The 25,824-nt window shown below is 45.8% G+C and overlaps 1 protein-coding gene across 2 annotated transcripts in view; it reads left to right on the top strand.

Annotated features, from left to right (window-relative positions):
- The first annotated feature begins 18,066 nt into the window (after positions 1-18,066).
- The window catches only part of LOC142068299 (MFS-type transporter SLC18B1-like), a 30,131-nt gene continuing 22,373 nt past the window's right edge, over positions 18,067-25,824 (top strand). The window contains exons 1-4 of one of the 2 annotated variants that reach the window (XM_048844519.2): positions 18,067-18,299; positions 20,591-20,736; positions 22,119-22,214; positions 24,265-24,338. In XM_048844519.2, the coding sequence (XP_048700476.2) occupies positions 18,254-18,299; positions 20,591-20,736; positions 22,119-22,214; positions 24,265-24,338 (362 nt within the window). In that variant the 5' untranslated portion in view covers positions 18,067-18,253. The remainder of the gene's footprint in view (positions 18,300-20,590; positions 20,737-22,118; positions 22,215-24,264; positions 24,339-25,824) is intronic. The other variant, XM_048844518.2, reaches the window with a different exon arrangement.

The raw sequence follows: 25,824 nt of genomic DNA, 5'->3' as shown, positions 1-25,824 counted from the left end.
CTGGCAAATAACCAAAATGACTGCTAGATTTTGTGCACCAAGTTAATGTTCATTGGAACATCATGAAAACTTGGAATCTCTGTGTGTCACACAGAAAACACTTGAGTTTTCTCTGACTACTGCCAACAGGTTTGCCAGTACAGATATTTACCAGATCCTGACAACCAAAATCTCAGCTGAATTGAGCACAAAACCTGAATGAGAAACCTATGGCGAGAAAACCCAGCTATATCTGAAAACCCTTCGGACCCTGGAACATGAGAAAAACCAAAAAAGTGTTCAAAACCTTCAACACAATGGTCCGCAAAGCTCTGTGGCCTGTAATCTGAACCCCAGAGTGTGTGTTGCTGAAGATTCTCTTTGGAATGTCATCCAGGTGTTGCAACACTTTCTCAAGGTGAATTTTTTGCAACAGACTTCTACTGTTATGCCACAGTGTTTCAACCATTTGCCACTAAAGAAGAAATTCCAAATCTGAAAGGGGAATTTACTACTTACACGAATATGCATAACCTTGACAATGTGAAACTGGATGTGTTGGCTTTTTGGAACAGTCATAAAGATCTACTTCTCAACTTCAGCAAAGTGGCAGAGCAAGCTTTGAGTGTACCCCCTGTATTTATTGATGCAGAGCACTTATTTTCAAAGTTGGACTACCTCCACGACAGCAAGCTCAACATGAGTGAGAATATTTTGAAGAAAATGATGCGAGCATATGCAAACCAGGATTTCTGGAAAAACAACTGAGAGACAAAAATACCTTTGCCACCTGACTCCTTGTTTTTGTGGATACAGACTACAGACTAACACGGCTACCCCCTGATACTTGAAAAATACCTTTGTACCTTTTAAAAAAAAGTTTCAATTATACTGTATGTGTATATTATGAAAGGCTTCTCTCTCTCTCTTTCCACCACCGCCCCCCCGATTTTCTTTTTTTCTGTTTCATCCTGGTTTTAATTTTTGGAAGATAAAAACCAAAAAATTCAGGGGGGTTTTGGGATAAAAACTGAAAACATGGAACACTAGTTACAATCTTAAAACTGCTGGACATTTTGGGGTTGCAAATACCTTAGCCAAGCTAAGAGAGAACTTCTATTGGGTAAAATGCAGGCAGGATGTAGAAAATTGGTGCAGGAAATGTGATACTTGTATTGCAAAGAAGGGCCTCCCTAAAACTGGAAGAGCCCCTTTGCAGCAGCATCTTGTGAGGGCAGCAATGGCGAGCATTGCCATTGCCATTTTTGGGCCACTGCCTGAGTCAGAGACTAGCGATCAATACTTGCTAGTAGCTACGGACAACTTCACAAAATGGCAGTAGCAGGAGCCCTAGTGAATGAATCCTCCACCAGATTTGGGGTCCTGGATGAGTTACACAAAGGAGATACTTTGAATCCAAAGTGTTTCAACAGGTCTGTGAGATTCTAGGGATTCACAAAACTCTCACCACCCTAACAGACTCACAGTCTGATGGGAGGGTGGAAAGGTTCAATCGGACTTTGGGAGTTCAGTTGGCTACCTTTTGTGGAACAGAACCAAAGCAACTGGGATCAGCGTATCCCATTCCTTTGGCTTGCTTGTAGAACAGCTGTCAATGAGAGTATAAAGTGTTCTGCACTCATAGTTGGGTATGAGCTAAGGACCCAGCAAACCTTTCATATGGAGTTCCTGAAGAGGAACAAAGGGATCTGGACTATTTGGAAACCCTACAATCACACCTTAAAAATCTGAAGGTCGCCTCTGACAAAATGGAAAGGTTCTATGATGTAAGGTCACGTGGGGAAACTTTTAAAAGAGGGGACTTGGTCTTGTTCCATAATCCTACAAGAGCAAAGGAAAGGAGCCCTAGATTGGATAAACTGTGGGAGGGACCCTGTACAGTACTGACCTGAATACACAAAGTGGTGTAAAGGACACAGTTGGGTCCCAGGATGAAACCCAAAGTTATCCATAAAAGCCACCTAAAGAGGTATCGGGGGGTGGGGGTGGGGACGGGACAAGATATAAGCATGACAGCCCCTGAAACTGAGAATGTAGCTGTAGAAGTTGAGGCTGAGAAAGTTGTGAGGGAGCTGTCCTAGCCATCCAGCTCCACAGAAACAAATGACACACCTTAGGAACACACTGTAAGGAAGTCCAGGAATAGAAAAGTCCCAAGAGATTTGGGTGGGAATAAAAGTATTTTGAGCTGGGGATGTGAAACAAGCCTGACAAAAATACATTGTACATAGTTGTAGATCGTTAACCTAATATTTTTAATTTGTTAAATATTTTTTTCTCTTTGTTTGGGTCGTATAAGGTGTCACCATTTTGAGCACTTTCAGGCTGATGGGTGGAGTTACAACAGGGGGAGTGGTTATGCTGAGAGGTATGGTGACTGCCTGGATCACTAACCTTTGAGACTGGGTATGAACGCACCCTTCAATTAGGGTAAGGATAAGTTAATCACAAGCCAAAAGGGGTTGTAAACTTGCCTGGGAGTTTGGGCCAAGTGGCAGGCAAGGTTTTGCTGAGTATTGATTTAGATAAGGGTGCCTGTGTGTAGGCAGAAGAGAGAGGATCAGAGCCACACAAAAAGCCTGAAGGAGAAGCTGGAAGCATAGTGTATGACCCTGGAAGAAAACTTAGAGTTTTTGGATTGGGGGGCAAGCTGAAAAGAGCCATGAGCAAAAGACGTTGTTTCTTGCTATTTGATTCTTTCTACATTTAGAGAGAGAGACAGATGTTTGTACATCTTTGTAAATAAACAAAACTGCATCAAAGAAATCCCTGACTACCACCAATATTTCCTCCTAACTGAAACAATTTACTAATTTTTGGCTAGCCACTAAAGTTAAAAGGAGTGACAGTATTTATAAAGAGCCTGGGGCACCAAGACATGAGTTTGACATACCCTCTGGTTCAGGATCCAAATCACATGGTGACTTTTGAAAAGTTGCTGTGGGCATAATAAAAGCAAGAAAGCCCCTTTGTGGTTTGTTTTGCCTCTCTTTACCCCTGAAAGGGAATCAAAGATTGTGGCTATTCATCTTGTCACATGTCAGTGTCAAGTGCCAATTCCAAAGTGACAATTTATAAATATTTGTAACTATTTTGAGGATTTCATTTTTAAATATAGTACAAAAGAGTCCAGGTGCTAGTGTAGTGACTCCATCTTTTCTATAAGAGTACATGCTTAACTTCTTAAAGTTATATATCAGCATAGAAAGTTCATAGCCAATTGTACCAGCTGTCTGTGCCAGCAGACTATGTGACTTTTTAGCATTACCACTAAGGGCCCATAATGGGAGATGATGGTTGACTCCTGTGAGCTATCTACAAACCCTGTGTGGTGGTGCTCAGGGTAGTTTCTAGGAACTGCAGGTTCAATTTTTCTCTGACCTATGCTGGTTTTATATGAGTGTAACTCCATGGGCTTCAGTGGAGGTAATCCTGATTTATGTCAGAATAAGGGAGAAGAGAATCCAGTCCTAAAAGTGGAGTTCCATAAATATAAAGGGAAGGGTAACCACCTTTCTGTATACAATGCTATAAAATCCCTCCTGGCCAGAGGCAACATCCTGTTACCTGTAAAAGGGTTAAGAAGCTCAGCTAACCTGGCTGGCACCTGACCCAAAGGACCAATAAGGGAACAAGATACTTTCAAATCTTGGGGGGTGGGCGGAGGTTTTTATTTGTGCTCTTTCTTTGTGTGTTTTTTTCTCTTGGGACTGAGAGGGGCCAGACAGAAATCCATCTTCTCCAACCCATCCTAATCCATGTCTCCAATATTGCAACCAGTATAGGTAAGCCAGGCAAGGCAGATTAGTTTATCTTTTGTTTTATGTAAATTTTCCCTGTGTTAAGAGGGAGATTTATTCCTGTTTTCTGTAACTTGAAGGTTTTGCTCAGAGGGGAATCCTCTGTGTTTTGAATCTGAATACCCTGTAAAGTATTTTCCATCCTGATTTTACAGAAGTGATTCTTTTACCTTTTCTTTAATTAAAATTCTTTTAAGAACCTGATTGATTTTTCATTGTTCTTAAGATCCAAGAGTTTGGGTCTGTGTTCACCTGTACCAATTGGTGAGGATTTTTATCAAGCCTTCCCCAGGAAAGGGGATGTAGGGCTTGGGGGGATATTTTGGGCAAAGATGTCTCCAAGTGGTCTCTTTCCCTGTTCTTTGTTTAAAACGCTTGGTGGTGGCAGCATACTGTTCAAGGACAAGGCAAAGTTTGTACCTTGGGGAAGCTTTTAACCTAAGCTGGTCAGAATAAGCTTAGGGGGTCTTTCATGCAGGTCGCCAGATCTGTACCCTAGAGTTCAGAGTGGGTAAGGAACCCGGACATGGAAGATGGATGGAAAGAAGCTAGTGTCTGAGAGAGATCACTAGACCGAGGTGGGCAAGGAATGGGGAGAGGGCTGGCTTGTAATCATGGGGGCCTTTTGATGTAAGGAAGCTACAGCTATAAGGGGGGCAGTGATGGTATATGGAAAGTGTTAATCATATCCCTGAACGGATTGTTTTGATTGTTCCTCTCTGCCTTAATAATGGAGGCTTGGTTTACTGTTTCTTCCTTTCACAGCTCTAATCCCTCTCTCTGCAGCTTTCCCTGATTTCCTTATATTTGTGCCTCTTGCTCCACCTATGCCAACATTCTACCCTTGTCCCTTAGCTGAACTGAGGATCACCGTCAATGCCTCTTCCCACGTTGTCGTCATGTGGTTGTTTGAGGGGCAGCTTCTACAACAGAGTTTTTGTTTTTGTTTTTTGCTTTGCTGGAGGCGGATATGCAGAGATCGAGGCTGTTCAGAGGAACCTTCTAACCTCACAGCTTAAGGCTCCTCCAACTCTATAGGAGGAATGCGATAAGGGTAAAATAATATCGCTGCTCAGTCCCTGTGTGCGGCATAAGATAGGCCATCCAAATACATAGCTGGAGGGACAGATGCATGACTTTTTTGTTCTTGGTGACTGGGAAAGGATTTTAAAGTTTCTTAATCGCACTATAAGAAAATCATTCCATTCTAATCTGTTATATGGGGTTAGGGTTGCCAACTTTCTAATCACACAAAACTGAACTCCCCTGCCCTGCCCCTTCTCTGAGGCCATGTCTCTGCTTGCTCCATTTCCCCCCTCCCTCAATCACTCGCTCTCCCCCCACCCTCACTCACTTGCCCCAGGCTGGGGCAAGGGGTTGGGGTGCGGGAGGTGGGTGAGGGCTCCAGCTGGGGATGTGGACTCTGGGGTGGGGCCAGGGATGAAAGGTTTGGGGTGTGGGAGAGGGCTCTGGGCAGGGGTGTGTGTGGGGGTGAGGACTCTGGCCGGGGGTGCTGGTTCTGGGGTGGGGCCAGGGATGAGAGGTTTAGGGTGCAGGAGAGGTTCTGGGCTGGGGCCCAGGGGTTTGGAGTGCAGAGGTGGGTGCAGGCTCCAGCTGGGGGTGTGGGCTCTGGGTGAAGCCAGGGATGAGGAGTTTGGAGTGAAGGAGGGGGCTCGACTGGGGCAGGGGGATGGGGTGTGGGGTGAAGTCTCTGGCTGGGGGTGTGGGCTCTGGGTGGGGCTGGGGATGAGGGGTTTTGGGGTGCAGGAGTGGGCTCAGGGCTGGGGGAAGGGGTTGGGTTGTTTGGGGTGGGTGGGATCCGAGAGGGAGGTGGGGGGTGGGATCCGGGTAGAGGTTTGGGGTGCGGGCTGTGGGGTCCCCATGGCGCTTACCATGGCTCCCAGGAAGCAGCTGCCAGGTCCTTGCAGCCCCTAGGTGCATGGGCAGCCAGGGAGGCTCCATGCACTGCCCCTGTGCCCGCAGGCACTGCCCCTGCAGCTCCCATTTGTCGTGGTTCCTGGCCAATGGGTGCTGAGGAGTCAGTACTAGGGGGCAGGGGCAGTGTGCGGAGCCTCCCTGGCTACCCATGTGCCTAGGAGCTGCAAGGACCTGGTGGTTGCTTCGGGAGCTGTGTGGAGCTAGGGCGGGCAGGCAGGGAGCCTGCCTTAGCCCCGGGTCCCCACTATGCTGCTGACCAGACTTTTAAAGGCCTCCAGGGTTCCTTTTTGACCGGGTGTTCTGGTCAAAAACCAGATGCCTGGCAACCGTATGGGTGGTGGTGGTCTAAAGTTAGATACTGGGAACATTTGTCCTTACATTGCTCTACTGGGAATCTTAATAATGTAATTGGTGCCCAGATAGTATTCGTGATTGTGTATTAAAAATACCTGCTAGGCACATCAGACAGAGCTGGATGCTTTCTTACAAGCCTCCTCTGCTATATTTGACAACCTGCATTGAGTCTGTACTGCTGAAGCAGCACTGTGGAATCTTTGGCAAGGATAGTGACCCACCACCACATATATGCCACTCACTTTCAGTGAGATTGGCATAAAGAAACGGATACTACATCATCAATCTCTAGTCCCCTTCCTAATTCCAAACTGCTCCCAAAGAACTTGGAGCAAATGCTGATATCGATTCTCTACTGCCTGGCAGGTATCATACCTTTCAGGTCAGTCAATATCTTCTTGGAAAACCATGAGTGAGAAAGGTATCTTAAACAAAGCCTTGAACCAAAACTGGCTAGATTAAGTTTTAAATGTATGTTGTCACTTGTATTTGCCTCATAACCATTTCTAACTTCATTTCTTATACTTGAATTCACTTAAAACCCTACCTTATTTTGTTAATAAACTTTTATTTTTAATCTATTCCAATCCAGTGCTTTGTTTAAATTTGTAACCCTTCTGCCCGTCAGAGTTGGCAGCAACAAGGGCCGGGTTCAATATCTAGGGGTTCCATCCCAATAACACAATGCAAACCGGCTCGAGCCCCCACCCAGTGACCTGGGACAAATATATACCACCCCCGCTGGGCGCCTCCAAGAGGCAATACTTCCCCTCTCGCAAGCACATAGTCTAAGTGTAGCAAAAGCCTTTTAATAACAGAGAGAAACAATGTGGCATTATGTTGGGGAAACACCACCAACAGGATTCATAACACAACCCATGAGCAACAAAAAACCCACCCCAGGCAAATTGGGACATGCCCTTTTCCCTTTGGTTCTTGAGTCCAGCAACCCCAAATCACCCAAAGTCCCAAAAGTCCAATGCCCCAAAAGTCTCTGTCCCTGGTCAGGGCAGCCCCAGAGTTCGAAAGTTTATCTGCGGAGCTTTACCTCCCAACCTGGGTGGAAATGGGACGGGGGTAAGAGGCACCTTATGTGATCTGAAGCTGACCACTCCATAGCGGCGCTCCGCTCCGCCAGCCGCCCCACAAACTCCTTCGCTCAGCTGCACTCCGCTCTGCCAGCCGCCCCACGAACTCCTTCGCTCCGCTCCACTCCGCTCCGCCAGCCGCCCCACGAACTCCTTCGCTCCGCTCCGCCAGCCGCCCCACGAACTCCTTCGCTCAGCTGCGCTCCGCTCCGCCAGCCGCCCCACGAACTTCTTCGCTCCGCTCTGCTCCGCCAGCCACCCCACAAACTCCTTCACTCAGCTCCACGGCCCACAAGCAGCTCCTGCCATCCACACACTGCTCCGCGTCGAACTGCTCCACAATATATCTTCAGGCTCCCCCACTACTTAACACAACACTCAGTGATTTCAGCTCTTAGGTGAATTCAGCTTGTAGTAGGTGAGCCCCAGTGCTGGTGCACTGTCAGCCCAAAGTGAGCTCAGCAGCCTGTAACTAGACTTCTAATGAAATCAAAATTAGCTCTGATATTCCACAGTAGAGAGAGGAGGAAGTGCAATTAGCATGTAAAGCCCTCACCAAGGGGCCCATGCCACCAAGTATTAATACTCATCCCCAGCCTCTCTCCCTTCACACAGTTTTGGAACCCATGACCCTTGCCTAGCGAGTGCTACTTAGTTGATGGTGAATCCCTCCATCATAACAAAAGGCCACGTACAGTTCCAAGCACAGTTCCCATAATCAGGGTAATAACAATTTATTCTTCCTGCCCCAATAACAGAGACACTGGGGATCCCACAGCAGCCAAAGTGACCATTTGGGCAGCTATGGTCTCATTCTAGGCGGGGTGGGTGTGCCTATGCAAATGAGATCAGCCCCTGAAGTTCTTTTCCACAACTTGCCGCACCTCACCACCAGATGTCAGGGTGGAGCTCATCCTGACACTGCTTACAAATTGAACCATTTGGTAATGCCAGTTAAGGTATCAAACTGTTGACTATTAACTCTGTATAGGAGCAACAAACCTTTAACATCTGAACGGTTCAGGAGAGGGCAATGTAGAACACACTTTTTCTGAGAAAATTCAGGACTGGAAGTGAGTTGGGATCAAGCTACAAGTAGTAACACAAGCTGGTGGAAGCTAGTGAGAGTCTGGTGTGTGGCTGACAGGCTGCTGGGGTCAGAGCTGCCCAACCAGAGCTGCAGCTATACACTGACTCTCAGTGTAATCTGCATGCTGGTAGGTTGTTTGTGAGGTTGGGAGCTATGACAGTGAAGCATTGCAAGGCACCCAAGATTGTGCGACAGGAGGTGACAACCCCTCACTGGTCTGGATTGCACCAGGGTATGTGACACATCCCACTTCAGAGTCTAAACAAATGCCTCTTTTGGATCACTTTCCCTTCTGGTCCACTCATACCCTTAATAATCTCTTGAGTGGAGTAATGCAAATGGAGCTCCTACAACAGAAGCGACCCCAGTATTACCTCCATCTCCACTCACAGGGGAATGGGGAGCCTCAGGTGTGGCTGTTAAACTGCCTTTTTGGCTCTACATTTCTGATGCAGCCTGACTGTGGCAAAGCTCCACTGTACCCCGGCCCTCCTTGAGACCCCGTGCCTCAAGGTCAAGCCCTGCGAGCTATTGCCTCAGTAAGAGGACCTAGTCCCATACCCAGGGCTCCTTTTGGCAGCTGCTCCCCAGCAGCAGGGAGCTGCGAAGGAAGCTCTTTTTCCATTTGAACATGTACTCCTATTGCCTGTCCCTTCACTCCCTGCACTGCAGATACCAGGTCACCTTTGGCCTGGGGGCACACTCCCCACCCCTCTTCCTACCCCAGGAACATGGCTCATAACATTAGCTGATAGCATCTTTGGCCTGCTAAACCCAGGGTTGTGAGTTCAATCCTTGAGGGGCCCATTTAGGGGTCTGGGGCAAAAAATGGGGATTGGTCCTGCTTTGAGCAGGGGGTTGGACTAGATGACCTCCTGAGGTCCCTTCCAACCCTGGTATTCACAGATCAGTGAATCATAGAATAGTAACCTCTGCATCAGTCTCCAAACTGCCTCTTCCAGCATCATGTCCAGAGAATTTATGGGAGTGTAGCAAATTAGTTAATTTTATCATCCATTTATCATTGTATTATGTGGTGTTATGGTCAGTTTATATGCTATTTCATATATAATCAGTGTATGCTAAATAGATTTAAGTTGTAGGATTATAGACGTATAGGAGTGATAAGTATTTAGGAGCGATATGTATGAAATTCAATGTGGATAAATGCAAAGTAATGCACATTGGAAAACATCCCAAATATACATATGAAACGATGGGGTCTATTTTAGCGATTACCACTCAAGAAAGAGATCTTGGAGTCACTGTGGATAGTTCTCTGAAAACATCCACTCACTGTGCAGCGGCAGTCAAAAAAGCAAACAGAATGTTGGACATCATTAAGAAAGGGATAGATAATAAAACAGAAAATATCATATTGCCTGTATATAAATCCATGGTACACCCACATCTTGAATACTGCGTGCAGATGTGGTCATCCCATTTCAAAATGGGTATATGGGAATTGGAAAAGGTTCAGAAAAGGGCAACAAAAATGTTTAGGGGTATGGAACGGCTTTTGTATGAGGAGAGATTGATAAGACTGAGACTTTTCGGCTTGGAAAAGAGACAAAGGGGGATATGATAGAGGTCTATAAAATCATGACTGGTATGGAGAAAGTAGATAAGGAAGTGTTTACTTCTTCTCATAATACAAGAACTAGGGGTCACCAAATGAAATTAATAGGCAGCAGGTTTAAAACAAACAAAAGGAAGTATTTCTTCACGCAACGCAGAGTCAACCTGTGGAACTCCTTGCCAGAGGATGTTATGAAAAGGCCAAGACTATAACAGGGTTCAAAAAAGAAGTAGGTAAATTCATGGAGGATAGGCCCATTAATGGGCTATTAGCCAGGATGGGCTTTGATGGTGTTCCTAGCCTCTGTTTGCCAGAAGCTGGGAATGGGCAACCGGGCATGGATCACTTGATGGTTACCTGTTCTGTTCATTCCCTCTGGGGCACATGGCACTAGCCACTGTTGGAAGACAGGATACTAGGCTAGATGGACCTTTTGTCTGACCCAGTATGGCCGTTCTTACGTTCTTATGTGATTGTGTATTAGGTATATAAGTAAAACATGGCTGAAATGCAAGGCCTATCGATTGAGACCTGTAAGATTTTAGCTTAGCCATACTAGGTCATAGGTTTTAAGAATGCTTAACGTGAGTGACCTAGGAATAACGCTATGCCTGTAAGGGCACAAGGTTTCTGCATAAGATCTTCTAATAGGTGAGGTTACGGAAAAATACATTGCAAAAACTGGAAATGTATTGTCTGAGACCATGAGACACCTGATTGTAACTTCTTAAAATGTCTGTCCTGACCGTGATACAAAGCATGCATAAATGCTAATGAGAATAAGAGGAACTATGAACAACCTATGAAAAACAGGTGTAACCCTTCTGCCAGGCCAAGTTGATAGCAGCAAGGGCCGGGTTCAGTACACAGGGGTTCCCTCTCACGAAAGCAAATGCAAAACTGTCTCGAGCCCCCACCCAGTGACCTGGGAAAATCTTACACACCCCCTGGGCGCCTCAAGGAGGCAACACTTCCCCTCTCGCAAGCACAGAGTCTTGGTGTAGTAGAGAATCTTTAATAACATGAGGCAAACAACATCAGCATTAAATTGGGGAAACACCACGACTAGTGTTCATTAACCAAACCATGAACACCGACCCACCCCAGAAAAATTGGGCCACATCCTTTCCCTCAGGCTCTTGAGTCCCAGAACCCAAACGTCTCTTGAGTCCAGCAATCCACAAATCACCCAAAGTCCAAAAAAAGTCTAGCCCCGGAGTTCAAAAGTTCACCTGCAGAGTGTTACTCCCCAATCTGGCTAAAATGTGCCTGGGTGTGGGGGAAAGAGGTAAGGGGCACCTTACGTGTCCTGAAGCTGACTGCCCCACAGGGCTCTGCTCTGCTCCACCACGACCGGCTCCGCTCTGCACAGCTCGCCGTCTCACGACCGGCTCCGCTCAGCTCGCCGTCTCACAAACACCCCGCTGTCTCACGACCGGCTCCGCTCAGCTCGCCATCTCACGAACACGCCGCTGTCTCACGAACAAACCACTGTCTCACAAACAGCTCTGCTCACCCCGCCGTCTCACAAATAGATCCGCTGCACACTAGATCTTCCGGCTCCCCACTACTTGACACAGTGCTCATAGCTCATAGTAGTGGGAGCCTTAGTGCTGGTGCACCATAAGGCTGAAGTGAATTCAGCACAGTACCTGTAACAAAACTCTTAATAGACCCAAAATTAGCTCTGACATTCCACAGTGGAGAGAGACAGAGGTGCAATTGGTGCTTCAGGCCCTCACAAAGGGGCCTACACCACCAGGCACTAATACCTGTCTCAAGTCTCTCTCAATTCACAGAGTTTTGGAACCCATGTCCCTTGCCTAGTGAGTGCTACTCAGTTGATGGTGAGTCCTCCATCATAACAAAAAGGCCAAGTACAGTTCCAAGCACAGTTCCCATAATCAGGGTACTAACAATTTATTCTTCCCGCCCCAATAACAGAGACACTGGGGATCCCATAGCAGCCAAAGTGACCATTTGGGCAGTTATGGCCTATTGCTAGGCGGGGTGGGTGTGCCTATGCAAATGAGATCAGCCCCTGAAGTTCTTTTCCACAACTTGCCACACCTCACCACCAGATGTCAGGGTGGAGCCCACCCTGTCTCTGCTTACACAGGGTACCCCTGGGATTCATGGGGTGTGAAAGTACAGATAAGGGAAAGAAGGCTGACACCTTCATGCATACTCATAAGGTGTTAGGCATGGTCAGAATTACAATTACAGAATTATGCTGGCTGGGTAAGAATGGGAAGATCCAAGGGATAACCCCACAGGAAACCCTAGCAGGAACCATCCCTCTGGCAATGATAATCTATTGAGAGGTCCATCTAACCCTAGAATATCATTGAGGATGGGAGTATGACTACAATTATAATTATTGCATAGATTTTTATAGGATTTCTATATCCATGGGTAGTTGTCACTTTACTTATTGCTAAATTATATTTATGTCATGGAAGTCATGGAATCCGTGACTTCCAGAGACCTCTGAGACATTCTCTGCTTCAGCCCCAGGGACTCTGGAGCTGGCAGCCAGCAGGGTCCTGGCAGAGTTCCAGTGACAGGTGACAGCAGCGACAAGTGATGGGGGGCTCCCCGCAAGGTTCCAGCGACAGGTGACAGACTCCTGAGGGGGCCTTCCTCAGGGTTCCAGCAACGAGCGACAGCCTCGCTTGGGGAGGGAAGACGGTGGTGCCTCGGGTGAGCGGCTGGGGGTGTCCCATTTTCTCTTTGGGATATATGGTCATCCTGCAGCTTCCAGCTGCTGCGGGCGGAGTGGGAACCCCACAGCTCCCAGCCACCATGATGGTGGAGGAAACCATGGAGCCGCAGCAGCAAAAGTCACAGACAGGTCACAGAAATTTCACAGTTTCAATTAATTTCTGTTTTATTGCCTGTGACATGTCCATGACTTTTACTAAAAATAACCAATACAAAAATCTTAGCCTTACTTATTGCTTTAACACCTGTAGTCAGTGGTGAGCTGGAACTGGTTCGTGCAAACCAGTTAAATTTTGAAGCCGGTTTAGAACAGGTTGTTAAAGGGGTGGGCAAACTCTGTCCTGTCCGGCCTGCCTGAGCTCTTGGCGGCGGGTCCTTCACTCGCTCCAGGTCTTTGGAGGCACTTTGGCAGCGGGTCCTTCAGTGCCACCGAAGACCCGGAGCGGGTGAAGGACCTGCTGCCGAGGTGCCACCGAAGACCCAGAGCGACTGAAGGAACCGGTTCTTCAGCTTTTGGCAGCTCATCACTGTCTGTAGTACAGATAAGACTTTGTACTTGTGATTGTGTCCGTAGTCCTTATCCTTGGACTTCATGTGTTCCTAGAGCCACTAAATCTGAGAGAAGCATCAGATGCAATTTCACTCTTGAGCTTGAAACTGTAGCAACTGGAACTAAACCCAAGGTGGTGTAATACACAACATCACCAAATTCACTTTAAATAAAATAAAAGGATAGAGGAACAAAAAGCCTCCTTCAGTCCCACCATCTATGACTGCAGCCATCTTGACAAGGAACAGAGGTAAGAACTATTTCTCTCTAGCTCCCCAACCGGATAAACTTTTGTTTTGGACTTTTAAGTTTTGGGAGTTTGGAATCTGGGTCCTGAGGTAAGAGCCTTTAACCAGTTTTCCAGGTGTATGCAGTTCTGGTTGCCCCATCTCAGAGAAGATATATATTAGAATTGGAAAAGCAGTAGAGAAGGGGAACAAAAGTTAGGGGTATGGAACAGCTTCCAGATGAGGAGAAATTTAAAAAGACAGAGGTTCATCTTAAAGAAAGGACTAAGGGGGGATATGATAGAGGTCTATAAAATCATGACCTGTGTAGAGCAAGTGAATAGGGAAGTGGTTATTTACCCTTTCACATAACACATGGGATTCTATGGAGCAGGGATCACCTAATGAAATTAATAGGCAGTATGTTTAAAACAACCCTAAGGAAGTGCTTCTTCACACAACACACAGTCAATCTGTGGAACTTGTTGCCATGGGATGCTGTGAGGGCCAAACATAAGTGGATTAAAAAAGAATTAGGTAAGTAAATGGAGGATAGGTCCTTCAATGGCTATTAGCCAAGATGGTGGGGTGCAACCCTATGCTCTGGAGTTACCTAAATCTCCAACTGCCAGAAGCAACAGGACAACAGGGGATGGATCACTCCAAATTGCCCTGTTCTGTTCATTCCCTCTGAAGCATCTGGCACTGGTCACTGTTGGAATACAGGATACTGGGCTGGATGGCCCATTGGTCTGACTCAGTATGGATGTTTTTATGTTACGTTCTCCATTCATGGGGCTTCCTTAAGAGGGAGACATACCTGTGTTAATTAGTGTGTTGGTTTCTCATTAGTCTGATCTGAACAAGCACACTTGTTGATACCGAGGTAAGATAAAGTAGGGTGAGGTGTAGCTGCAATAGCACACCTGGCTACAAAGGAGTGCATAGGGTGACCCACCCCTGTATACATAAAAAGTTTCCATCACAATGTGCAGTGAATGATCATAAAAAAAAAAATCTACACAAATGCAAATGAACAAATAAGAGGGAAAAATAAGCCCTGAGAGTATTGGTTTACCCTGTTATGTCATATTTACTTCCTGTTTAACACAGTTACTCTTCTGACTATATTGCGTGTGTCTCTGTTATTCCTTGGGAGTATCCAACTATCTGGCAAGTAACTCAAATTCTAACCACAGGGTAACTTTTCCTTCCAAGCTGCCTTGCTGATCTTGCCAGGAAGGAGAGAGGGGAGTGGAGGCACTGCCAATTAACGTTATCTGGGAAGAGAATAAGGAATTTAGCTCCTGCTGCTCTGGAGGCGGGATTCAGATGACCCCAGGCCTGTTTATCAAAATCCATAAAGAGATTGGCATTAAATGAGGTAACCAGGCGCATAGGAGCGCTACACAGATAACACCCCAGCATCCATCCCCACCCACCCACCCAATATGCCCAGGTTCCTCTCTTCTTTGGATATCTTCTAAAATTCTTCCTCACTGCCATTGTTTTAGCAGAGGGAGCCAACTGGCCTGTTGCCTCATATGTGTCTTCATGGGAGCTGAATAACTTAGGTCTGCTTCTCAAAATACTGCTGGAAACTTTCGGGAGACTAGGCAGCCCGTGTGACCCCTTTGTTTAGCAGTAGATCAGAAAAGGAGTTCAATGCTAGGCATGAAGTGCCCCATACTCCACCACATAGAAGAAAAATCCAGACCTTCCACCCAAATCTTGGCCCAGAGAAGTATGAACTGCCATTGTTCATCTTAATGGGAAGTTGACTCTGAAACCTAATGATGACAACGTAAACATCAGTGTTAACCACTTCACTACTGATCAAAGCATACAGCAAAAAAGAGGTAGAATCATAGTTTGAAGATATACAGTCTACTGAAAATGACATTTCTTCTCAGCATCATGAATGGGTAAAGCCAGGGGTGCTGGAACAATTTATATAGAGGGGGTGCTAAGAGCCATTGAACTAGACTGTAAACCTTGTATATGATGGAAACCACTTCAAGCCAGGCGGTGCGGCAGCACCCCTACTTCAAACACCTATGGGTAAAACTTGACTTATAGGCAGTTTTTCTAAGTGTATCACCAGTTATATTTTTTTCCAGTATGACCCTAGGCTCCAGCTCGCTGAAATGTCTAAACCTCAGAGAACCTTTTTGTGAACATGGGCTGAGGTTTGTTGCTGGTTTTTGTTTTTTCATCATCATCAATCATCATCATCATGTTCCTATTATGCCTCTAACGTTTAGGGCTGTGACGAAGCTCCTCCACTCCTGTTTGTTTCTGGCAAATCTTTCAATGGTTCCCCAGCTGTGCCCCAGGTTTTTCAGCTCAGCTTCTACAGCTCTCTGCCATGTTGTTTTTGGGCAGGCTCATTTTCACTTGCCTTCAGGTGTCCATCTTATTGCTACTCTGGTGATGGAATCAGTTTCCATCTGAAGCACATGACCGATCCATCTCCGATGTCTCCTGGCAATGATGGTGCTTGGATCGTCTTGGCTGGATTGTGTCAATAGATCTTGGTTTGAGATTGTTCTGGGCCAAAAGATACAGAGGATTTTTCTGAGGCAGGTTGTATGGAATGATGACAGTTTGGATATGTCATACTTTCTCATTCCCCGGTATTCTGCACTATAAAGCAGTGTTGAAAGTGTGCAGCTCTGATAAATCTTGAGTTTGGTTTTGGTGTTGGTGTTGTATTTAAGCTCCTGAAGGTGTTCCTGGCTTTATTGATTTTGTTCCAGGTGTCCTGGCTTGTTCCACCATTCTGGCTGATGGTGGTGCCCAAGTATGTGAATGTTTCTACATTGGTGAGAACATAATCCTCTATCCGTACTGGTGATGGTGAGGCAATATTAAAGGTCATGATATCTCTTATTGAGGTTGATTTTCAATCCAATTAGCTGGCTGAATGCATTGAGTCGAGTTGTTTTTTCTTGTATACGGTGTTGCATATGTGATAGGAGAGCGACACCATCAGCGAAGTCCAGGTCTTCAAGGGATGAGAAGAGTGTCCATTTAACACCTCTTGGCACGTCTTCTGTTGTACGCGGCATTATCCCGTCTATGGCAACGTTGAAGAGGATTGCAGATACGACACTCCTCTGATGTACTCCTGTTTTGACTTCAAAAACTTTACTGAGAGAGAATTATACATCTAGTAAAGGAATTGCTGCTGAAGGGTGTTGTCATTACGATCTCCTATCAGCAACTCAGGGAGCTTTTTGCTATCAGAATTTTTCAGGGGGCTGGCAGGCAGCAGAAGAATATGGCTATGACTTAGTGTTGGGATACTTCATTGTAATCATAAAGAGAAAAAAGGTGGTAGGGGGAGCATAATGAGAGCTAATGGCTGGAAGCTGAAACTAGAGAAGATAATTTTTATTTTTTTTAACCAGGGAAGGTAATTAATCATTGTAACTATTTATCTAGGGATGCAATGAATTCTCCATCACTTAGTCTTTAAATCAGAATTGTATATCTTGCTAAAATATATGCTATAGCTCAACTGGAAGTTATGGTCTTGATGCAGAAATTTAGGGTTTCAATTCTTATAGACCAGTGGTTCCCAATCTTGTTCCGCTGCTTGTGCAGGGAAAGCCCCTGGTGGGCTGGGCCGGTTTGTTTACCTGCCACATCCGCAGGTTTGGCCGATTGCGGTTCCCAGTGGCTATGATTCGCTGCTCCAGGCCAGTGGGAGCTGCTGAAAGCGGTGGCCAGCACGTACCTCAGCCCGCGCCGCTTCCCGCAGCCCCCATTGGCCTGGAGCAGCAAACTGCGGCCAGTGGCAGCTGCGATCAGCCGAACCCGTGGACGCAGGCAGGTAAACAGGCCAGGCCTGGCCTGGCCCTCCAGGGGCTTTCCCTGCTCAAGCAGCAGAACAAGTTTGGGAACCACTGTTATAGACTATTTCCCAGAGTCCTCCCTAAATGCTATAAAAACACCAGGGCAGTGGTTGAACATATTTACAGGTGCTGGCTCCAGACAGCTCCAGCTGAATTTAAGTCTGGCAGAAATTACTGGGTGACGTTCTGGGGCTTGTGTTATGCAGAATGTTAGAGTAGACCATCATGATAGTCCTTCAGATTATAAACTCTATGAATCTTGTGTCATGGTCACTCCTACTTTGCTACATGCTAAGCACGCACCCTCCTCCCCGCAGCTCCCACAGGTTTGTCTGTCGGCTTGGAACACTGAATGGCAGAATAACCACAGAACATTTCCACGGGTGTGATTCCAGTGCTCAGGTGTAATGTCCCTCTTTTGCTGTGACGGTAAATTCGCAGCTGTTCTTTAAAAAAAGAAAAGGAGTACTTGTGGCACCTTAGAGACTAACCAATTTATTTGAGCATGAGCTTTCGTGAGCTACAGCTCACTTCATCAGATGTTTACCGTGGAAACTGCAGCAGACTTTATATACACACAGAAATCATGAAACAATACCTCCTCCCACCCCACTGTCCTGCTGGTAATAGCTTATCTAAAGTGATCAACAGGTGGGCCATTTCCAGCACAAATCCAGGTTTTCTCACCCTCCACCCCCCCCACACAAATTCACTCTCCTGCTGGTGCTAGCCCATTCTTTGTCACCCTTCACAAATTCTCAGGGTAGAAGAACAAATATGTACTACAGCCGCTGATTGGCGGATTAAACAATTACGGTGACGTAGCCTGTGTCTGCCCGTGGAAAACTGGGAGGGAACGGCCGTGTCAGCTGTTCCCCCGTGCGGCTAAGGAGCGGGTTTAGCTTGAGCTGGGCATGCTCACGAATAACAAGCGAGGCTGCTGCTCCTCTCACAAGTCTTTCCCTATTCCCGTGCGAAATACCAGGATAGACATTTTTGTCTGGTGAAGCTACATCAGGCTGCGGTATTCAGGACTCTTCGCAATGGGCAGCCAGGAAGCAGAGACCCAGGAGACTTTGCAAACCCCAGGTGGGAGTAAGGGAGTTTTTGGTTCTTTCGGATCCTGCTCTCTTTAACCTTCTTTAGTGTGTCCGCGGTGCTGTTTTCTCCGCCCCCTCCTTCCCCCCGCAAGGCAATTGGGCAATCGCTTCGCTCACCCAAGCAGTCTCCGAATCCTTTCGAGACTCCGGGCTGGCTCCTTTTTGTTTCGTTTAGTTATGGGGTTGTGTTTGCTGCTGAAGGAGTTTTCGGGATCACTTTGCAACTTGGGAGGGAGAAGATCTTCTCTTCCCACCCCGGTTATTTTCTTTTCCTGTTGTTGTTCTGCCACTAAAATGCACATCCGAAGAATTTAGGACTACTGTACAAAGATCTCTGGCACGTCTCGCCGTTCACGTGTAAACCTCTCACTGTTGAAATTAACCCATAGCATTCTGTTCTAGGGTAATGTGTTCAATTGGCTATTTCTTTTTATGGGACAGCTAACTGAAGCGCAACAGAAACTTGGTTCCTTTAGTAAAGGTTGTTAAAACGATGACGTCGAAAGGTTTTTTGCTGGGTATTTAAAACTCTCTGAAGCTAATTGCAACCCTAGCCAACTAATGAAAAGTCTTACTAGAGGGGCCTGAAGCCAAACCTGTTAAGTAACCATCCTAATTCACCTTGGATAAAGACATCCCTCCCTCCCTGGTAACCTCTTCTGGCCTCAACCTCCCCCTGGAATACAGCAGGAGACCCCTCTCTCTGCCCACTTTTTAAAAAAGAACAATTACTTTACCAAGTATGTAGCAAACAGGAAGGTTCAGGCCTTAATTCTTGTGTTCTGTGACCATGGCAAAAGAAAACAGTACAATTAAATACTATCGATTACACAACTTTCTTTGAAGGATACAAAGAGCTGGTAGATGGCCTACACCTGTATTTTGAAAGTTTCTTACATGTTTATTTGTAAGCTGATTATTTCTGGGTCTCTGGGCTGTAAAACAAAGTGTATGTGAGGGGTCAGGTGCAGACTTTTTATGGCATATGTAATGATCATTAATACTGTGTAGACAAAAGACTACAACTTTATATGCTAGAAGTTGTCAATTCACTTAAAGGTGCCCTAGGATCTGATCAGGCACTCAGTACTGGGGTGGGCAGTTCTTAGTCCCGCAAATAATCCCATGGAGCTATGTATGAGTCAGGGCAACGGTGTTGGATCCTTTTGTCATTGATGCTGTAAGCTGCTCAGCTGTAAAAAGACACTGGGACTCTTAGGCCTTGGCTACACTTACAGATGTACAGCACTGTGAGTTAAACCCCCCTTCCTACAGCTGAGTAGGGAAAGCGCTGCAGTCTGTCCACACTGATAGCTGCCAGCGCACTGTCCTGGCCACACTTGCTGCTGCATTGGGAGGGGTGCATTGGGAGCAGCTATCCCAGCATTCAAGTGGCTGCAGTGTGCTTTTCAAATGGGGGGCGGGGTGTGGAGTGTGACAGGGAGCAGGGGGGAGAGAGAGAGTGGGTTTTTGGGGTGCTGAGTGTGTCAGCTGAGCTGTCTTGTAAGTACAGACTTCCCCCGCCTCTCTCTCACTCACTGAAAGCATAGGGCAGCTGTTTCTTTTTTGCTCACAGAGGAGATAAGCAGCTGCTCACTGAAACGGACCCCTCCCCCCTGCCACCTCTCTCTTAAAGCAAACATGAGCTGTGGGTGCTCCAAACGGGGTGCCCCTGCCTGCCTCTCACTCCGTCAAAGCAAAAAGTAGCTGTGTGTGTTGTTTTGATAAGCAGCCCCCAGGGCTTTGAGTGCACATCCGCCTCCGGAGTTGACCACAAAACAAGTTAAAAGGATCATGGCGTTTCCGGAGGTCAATCAGTGCCTAATAACGGTTTCTCCCTGTTTACACTGGGGCTGGAGTATCTCAGCCAATGCGCAACAGCTGTTAATCCTCTCCGGGAGGTGGAGTACCAGGAGCACTCCAGCCAGGGAGTCAGAGCACTCTATGTGCCTTGCCAGTGTGGACGGGGAGTAAGGTAGAGCGCTCTGGGAGGCTTTATTGTGGTATAACGTGCAAGTGTAGCCAAAGCCTGAGAAGTCAAAGGGACTCTGGGTGCCAGGGGCACCCAATCTGTACAGATTAGGTTGCAGGGTTGGGGGAATCTTCACTTATGGTACAGTAATATATTGAGAAAATGATGGGATTAGGGCTCTTAATGGCAATTACCTTTTCCTGACCCATGGGTTTAGGTTACTAATTCCAAATTCCTGCACATCTCTTGTAAACAGACAGCTTGAAATTGTGTCCCAGTTTATCAGAGCCTAATACAAATATTTGTAGTTCTAGAAAATGGCAGACCAGAAGTTCCCAGTGAAGAGTCAAGCAGGTTTACCAGAGATCAGCTCTTCACAATGGCAGCAACAGCTTGTTTGAACTTCAGTTCGATGATTTGCTATTCAATCCTGGGGCCCTTTTTTCCAAGAGAGGTAAACAATATGCAGCTCTGCAAACTATTCAGATTTTTTAAAAAAATGGGATATAACTTTAAAATATAATCCGATAATTTATATTGCAGCATCATCCCTAGAGGCTACATGTGAGCCCAAGCTCCTATTGTGCCAGGCGCTGTAAGAGACTGTTCCTGTCCCAAAGCACTTGCAGCCTATTTTAGATGAGACAGACAAACGGTAGAGAGAGGTGAAGTGATTTGCCCTACCTCACGTAGCAGGTCAGTTGGAGAACCAGGAATAAAACCCAGGTCTCTTGACTTCCATTCCAGTGCCCTATTAGATCACTCTTTTCTCCCCTGCCACCTCCAACTCATCCACTTAAGTCTTCCTCCTCAGCCTTTCCCAGGCAAACGTTTGGCAGGCTGGCAGATAGGAAACCCACCTTTACTGTCACATTCAATTGAATGAGTTGAGAAAAAAATGCATGTAGAGCCCCATGACACTTCAGAGTAATCTTTTTAGAATAAATCCATTGCTGAGAGAGAGAGGCAGGCCCTGGTCTGTTGGCCAGATCAAGGGTTTTCTCCTTGAACATTCCAGTGTTCCACCCACCTGCCGCATGGAGTGATCTTCAAAGCTTGCCCGCAAATGGTGCATAGCCACCAGGATCTGTGAGAGGCCAGTGCTCTCTGTGCAGAGGCCTTGTACCTCTGTTCCAGTGCTGGAGTCACCCTGGTTCTTTTCCCCCTACTTTCTGAGCTCCCCTGGCAATGCAGCTCCAGTGGAAAAGAAAAATACAGCTACCAAACCTATTACCTCTTCCCAGATAACTTCTGTAGGGCCAGTGGGGAGATTGTCATCTTTCCCCCCTGCCCAGTCCACACTCCCTCCCCTGCATGGATCCAAAATTTGCAGGGTGTCCTCTGTGGCATCCTGGGATGTGGGGGTAGGGGAACTATGCTGTGGAGACAACACATTCCTTCATTAGCTCCTTTCTTGCAAGGGGGATGAGGTCTGTGCACACCAGGTTCCACCTGCGTACGGACTTAGGGAATGCGTTCTGTCCCTGAGTAAGGTCCAATTAGCTGACCTGTAGTGCAACACAGCAACTTAGAATTTCCATCCTTCACACTTGCTTCCACGTGGAATAGATGCTGTTTCTGCTCCTAACTACAGAAATACTGAATTGTGGTGCAAGGTGATTTTAAATTGCTGTAGAGTTACTGCTGAATCTCCCACTCTATAAAAGAGAAAATGCTTTATGACCATGCTGGCAGGTACAATGAAAGAAGGATAAAGACGGAAGACTTGATTAGAAAGTATTGTCACCAGATGCTAACATTGTGTATGGTGCTTTGTTTTGTTTTTTTGTTTTGTCCACGTTCTGAATCTGGCTGTCGTGATGTTTCCTTTTACAGGCAGAGAAAAAGGGTGCCAGTGATGCAGTTGTTGGACTGATTTTTGGATGCTTTGCTTTATCTGATTTCTTGACTTCTTTAATAGTAGGCAATTATGTAAGTATCTTTAAAGTTTTCAGTACTGACTTAATTATGGAATAGGACCTAACAACCTTACTCAGAGCCTGGTCCAGACAAATCAGTTTATGAATGCTAGCACACACAGGCTTGCTTTTTTAGAGGAAAAGAGATGGGTATTTAGTGGATAGAGAAAGCTAACTTAGGCACTTTGAGACTCACTCCATCCTCTAGTAAATGTGTTTAGGTAGTCTTCCTATTTTCCAGTTGCTTTTACAGACATCCAACATCCTCCTGGCAACGAAGAGCCTGGACACCTGTAAATTTAAACTAGAAATAAGGAAGACATCCAGCAGCATGAGATCAAGTTGCTCTGCTGACCAGCAGCAAGTGCTCCACAGTAGAGAAACAGATGGCACGTTTTTCTCTGTCTGAACATTCAGACAGTTAGTTTTGAAGCAATAGAAGTCTTTGTGCTGTTGTTAAAATAGTGGGTGGTTGCAGACAGAGCTCCAGCAAGAAGGGGTCAAAAACGCAACCAGAACACACTGTGATCAAAGTTCTCCTTTCCACTCTTTTTGGAGTACTTTTTTTTTTAAATTGCACTTTTGCTGGTCTTTTGGTACCTAAAGATTTGAAAAATGCCCCCTAGTTCTTCCAAAATTGACAACCTCCTTAGGCACTCTCTTCATTGACTGCAGTCTGGCCTGCCATTGGGGATGGAGCTAAATCATTCAAGGAAAACGTTTTAAGGCTAGAGAATGTCTTCTAGGTTCCTATGCTAAATGTGGCTATCAAATATGATTCTTAAACCTATGTACAGGTTGCTTTAAGGCCACAGCTTGACTTTTTTAGGATTTTGAGATTAACTTTTCTGCTCTCTCTCCCCTTCCTTATCTAAAGAAACAAGGAAAGTCCTCTAGTCTTTTCAAGGAAAGTGGAATTAGACCTCTGGTGTCTCCCTCTAACTATACCTCCCAACCCTCTCTCAAAAAAAAAGGTTTCAGAGTAACAGCCGTGTTAGTCTGTATTCGCAAAAAGAAAAGGAGTACTTGTGGCACCTTAGAGACTAACCAATTTATTTGAGCATGAGCTTTCGTGAGCTACAGCTCAAATAAATTGGTTAGTCTCTAAGGTGCCACAAGTACTCCTTTTCTTTTTTCAAAAAAAAAAGGACACTTACAACAGACCACTGATGTATGGGAGGGAAAGGGGGGATACCCTGCTGTCTTCTCATCACTGCTGTCCTGTCTAGCATATTTACCCTATTGCCATGGTTTGAGTAGAAGGAGTTAACAAGTGCAAGTTCTAAGTTTACCTTATTCCTTTCTCCCCTCCATCAGTCTACATCCACCACCCTTTTTCTTCCTGTGTTTCATATTATTTTCTCAGTATTCTCTCTCTCCTGCTACCTCCCCCACCCACGCACACAGCTGAAGATATTCCTCTTGCTGAGCCAGGAGGCTGCCTCAGAGCTAGCTGTGGCTGGAGCTGTAGTTTTTGTGTATCTTGTCACTAGTCGGGAGTACATATGACTGCTTACCTTTCTGCTGTGAAGTCGGTGGGAGCTGTGGAGCAGTTGAGGCCTCCACTGGAGGTGCTGCTGTGTGAAACACACAATTCATTACCAATGCAATAGACAAGTGGGTAGCCCGTAGCAATGATTGGACATCTCAGGGTTTCACTGAAAGCTGGACAAACCACTGGTTTCAGTAAAACAGGCTGCTCTTTCTTTAGCCCTGAACAATCCAAAGAAACTGAAATGTCTGCTCATGCTAAGGCAGGGTTAGAATGGAATTAGAAGCCCCACAGGGTTATATTGTTGAAGGTGACCTGGCCATAGGCTGTGCCCCCAGCCATCCATTTCCTAGCTGGTACAGTCTGTAGTGAAAGCAGGCCATGCTGTCTTGCCTCTGGCATTTCTGAGAATGGGGAGAAGTGAAGTGCGTTCCCTTTGTCCTGTCAGTGATTTTTCTAGAGCGTGCACACAGTGTTTTGATTTCATAACAAAACTCCCCAAATAAGTTTCCTTCATAAAAGTGGACTTGAAATAATTTAAAATGTAATATTTATTCTTCACCAATTGCAGCTTGTACAAATTGGAGCCAAATTCATGTTTGTGGCTGGGATGTTTGTCTCAGGATGTGTTACAATTCTGTTTGGGTGAGTGTTGTTTTCTTGCATCTTATTTCTAGTGTGAAATTTGCATTGTGGTGTTAATTCTATGAAAAACAGATGGTCTTGCTATTAAAATTCAGGGCTAGGAGTCGAAAGACCTCAGCTCTGTTTCTGACCTTGGGCTGGTGACTTAGCCTCTTTGCCTTAGTTTTCCTTCTCTGTAAAGTGGAAATAATACTTACCTAATTCATGGGGTTATAAGGCTTCTTTAGTACTCTGAGATCCTTGGCTGGAAGATGCCATCAATGTAATTTGCTATTATAGTTGTTGGAAAAACCTCAAGTAAGTATGGTAATAAGTGCATATAAAATCTAGCTCAGAAAATGGGATTTTAAATTGTTTTAAATCCACTTGGAAATCAGAAGCTTTGCCTGGCAATTGTAGGGGTTAAGGCACTAACTTGTGCAAAATGTTACTTTTAAAAAATAAAGCCATCTAGTCCTCATTGGGCAGCTGTAAAATCAAGTCTGCTTCCGGGGACGCTTCTCGGTAAGACTATGAGGAGCAACAGAGGAAGGCACTGGAGTTCTTCACAGGGAGAAGGACCCTGTGCTGGCCACCTGCCTCCAAAGGATGGAGGAAGCTGGAGGAGGGCTAGAGACATTTCCCTCCCCTTCCCAGCAATAGGTGGTAGAAGATAAAACGCTCCTTTTCTCTTTCAGGTGGTAGGGGTATGTCTGAACTGCATTGTCAGCTTGGGACTGTGGGACCCAAGTCTCCAGACTAGGTATTTCTGAGCCTGTCCTTTTGCATGCACACTGCATAGTGAACATGGGCTTACAATTTCTGGAGCTGGGTCTCACAATCATGCTGATGCATCTGTACTGCACTACACAGACCCAAGTCAAACCTTCTGATTCTGGGGGCGTATCCCAGGCTTCTTAGTGAAAGCTGAAGGGATTTCCCTACACCCCCATGTATTTCCCCATCACCCCTACCCCCAGTGGTCAGCTTGTTACATGCAGTGTTGCCAATTTAATCGGTTGGAAATTTTGAATTTAAATTGAAATATTAATACACCCTTTAAAATATTAATACACCATGCAGCATATGATAAAATACTTGTACCTGAAAAAAGCATAATAGGTTTGAAAAGTATGAAAAAAGACTAGCTTCCTCAAATAGCTGTATTTTTTTATGATCATGTCAGCACATTTGTTTTGGTGGTGATGGCTAACCTAATAATGTCAAATTATGACTTGCGAGCAAGGTCTCAATGAGCTCTCCCTGACAGCTAGTGATGAGCCTGGGGTAGGAGGAGAAGGATTCAGGACCAGACTGTATTTACATGAACACACCTATTCTACCTAAAAAGAAAAGGAGTACTTGTGGCACCTTAGAGACTAACAAATTTATTTGAGCATAAGCCTTTGTGAGCTACAGCTCACTTCATTGGATGCAAGCAGTGGAAAATAGTGTAGGGAGATTTTATATACACAGAGAACATGAAACAATGGGTGTTACTAGACAC

Source organism: Caretta caretta, chromosome 3 (assembly GCF_965140235.1).
Source record: "Caretta caretta isolate rCarCar2 chromosome 3, rCarCar1.hap1, whole genome shotgun sequence".
Lineage (NCBI taxonomy): Eukaryota > Metazoa > Chordata > Testudines > Cheloniidae > Caretta > Caretta caretta.
This window is presented reverse-complemented; position numbering and strand designations above follow the sequence as displayed.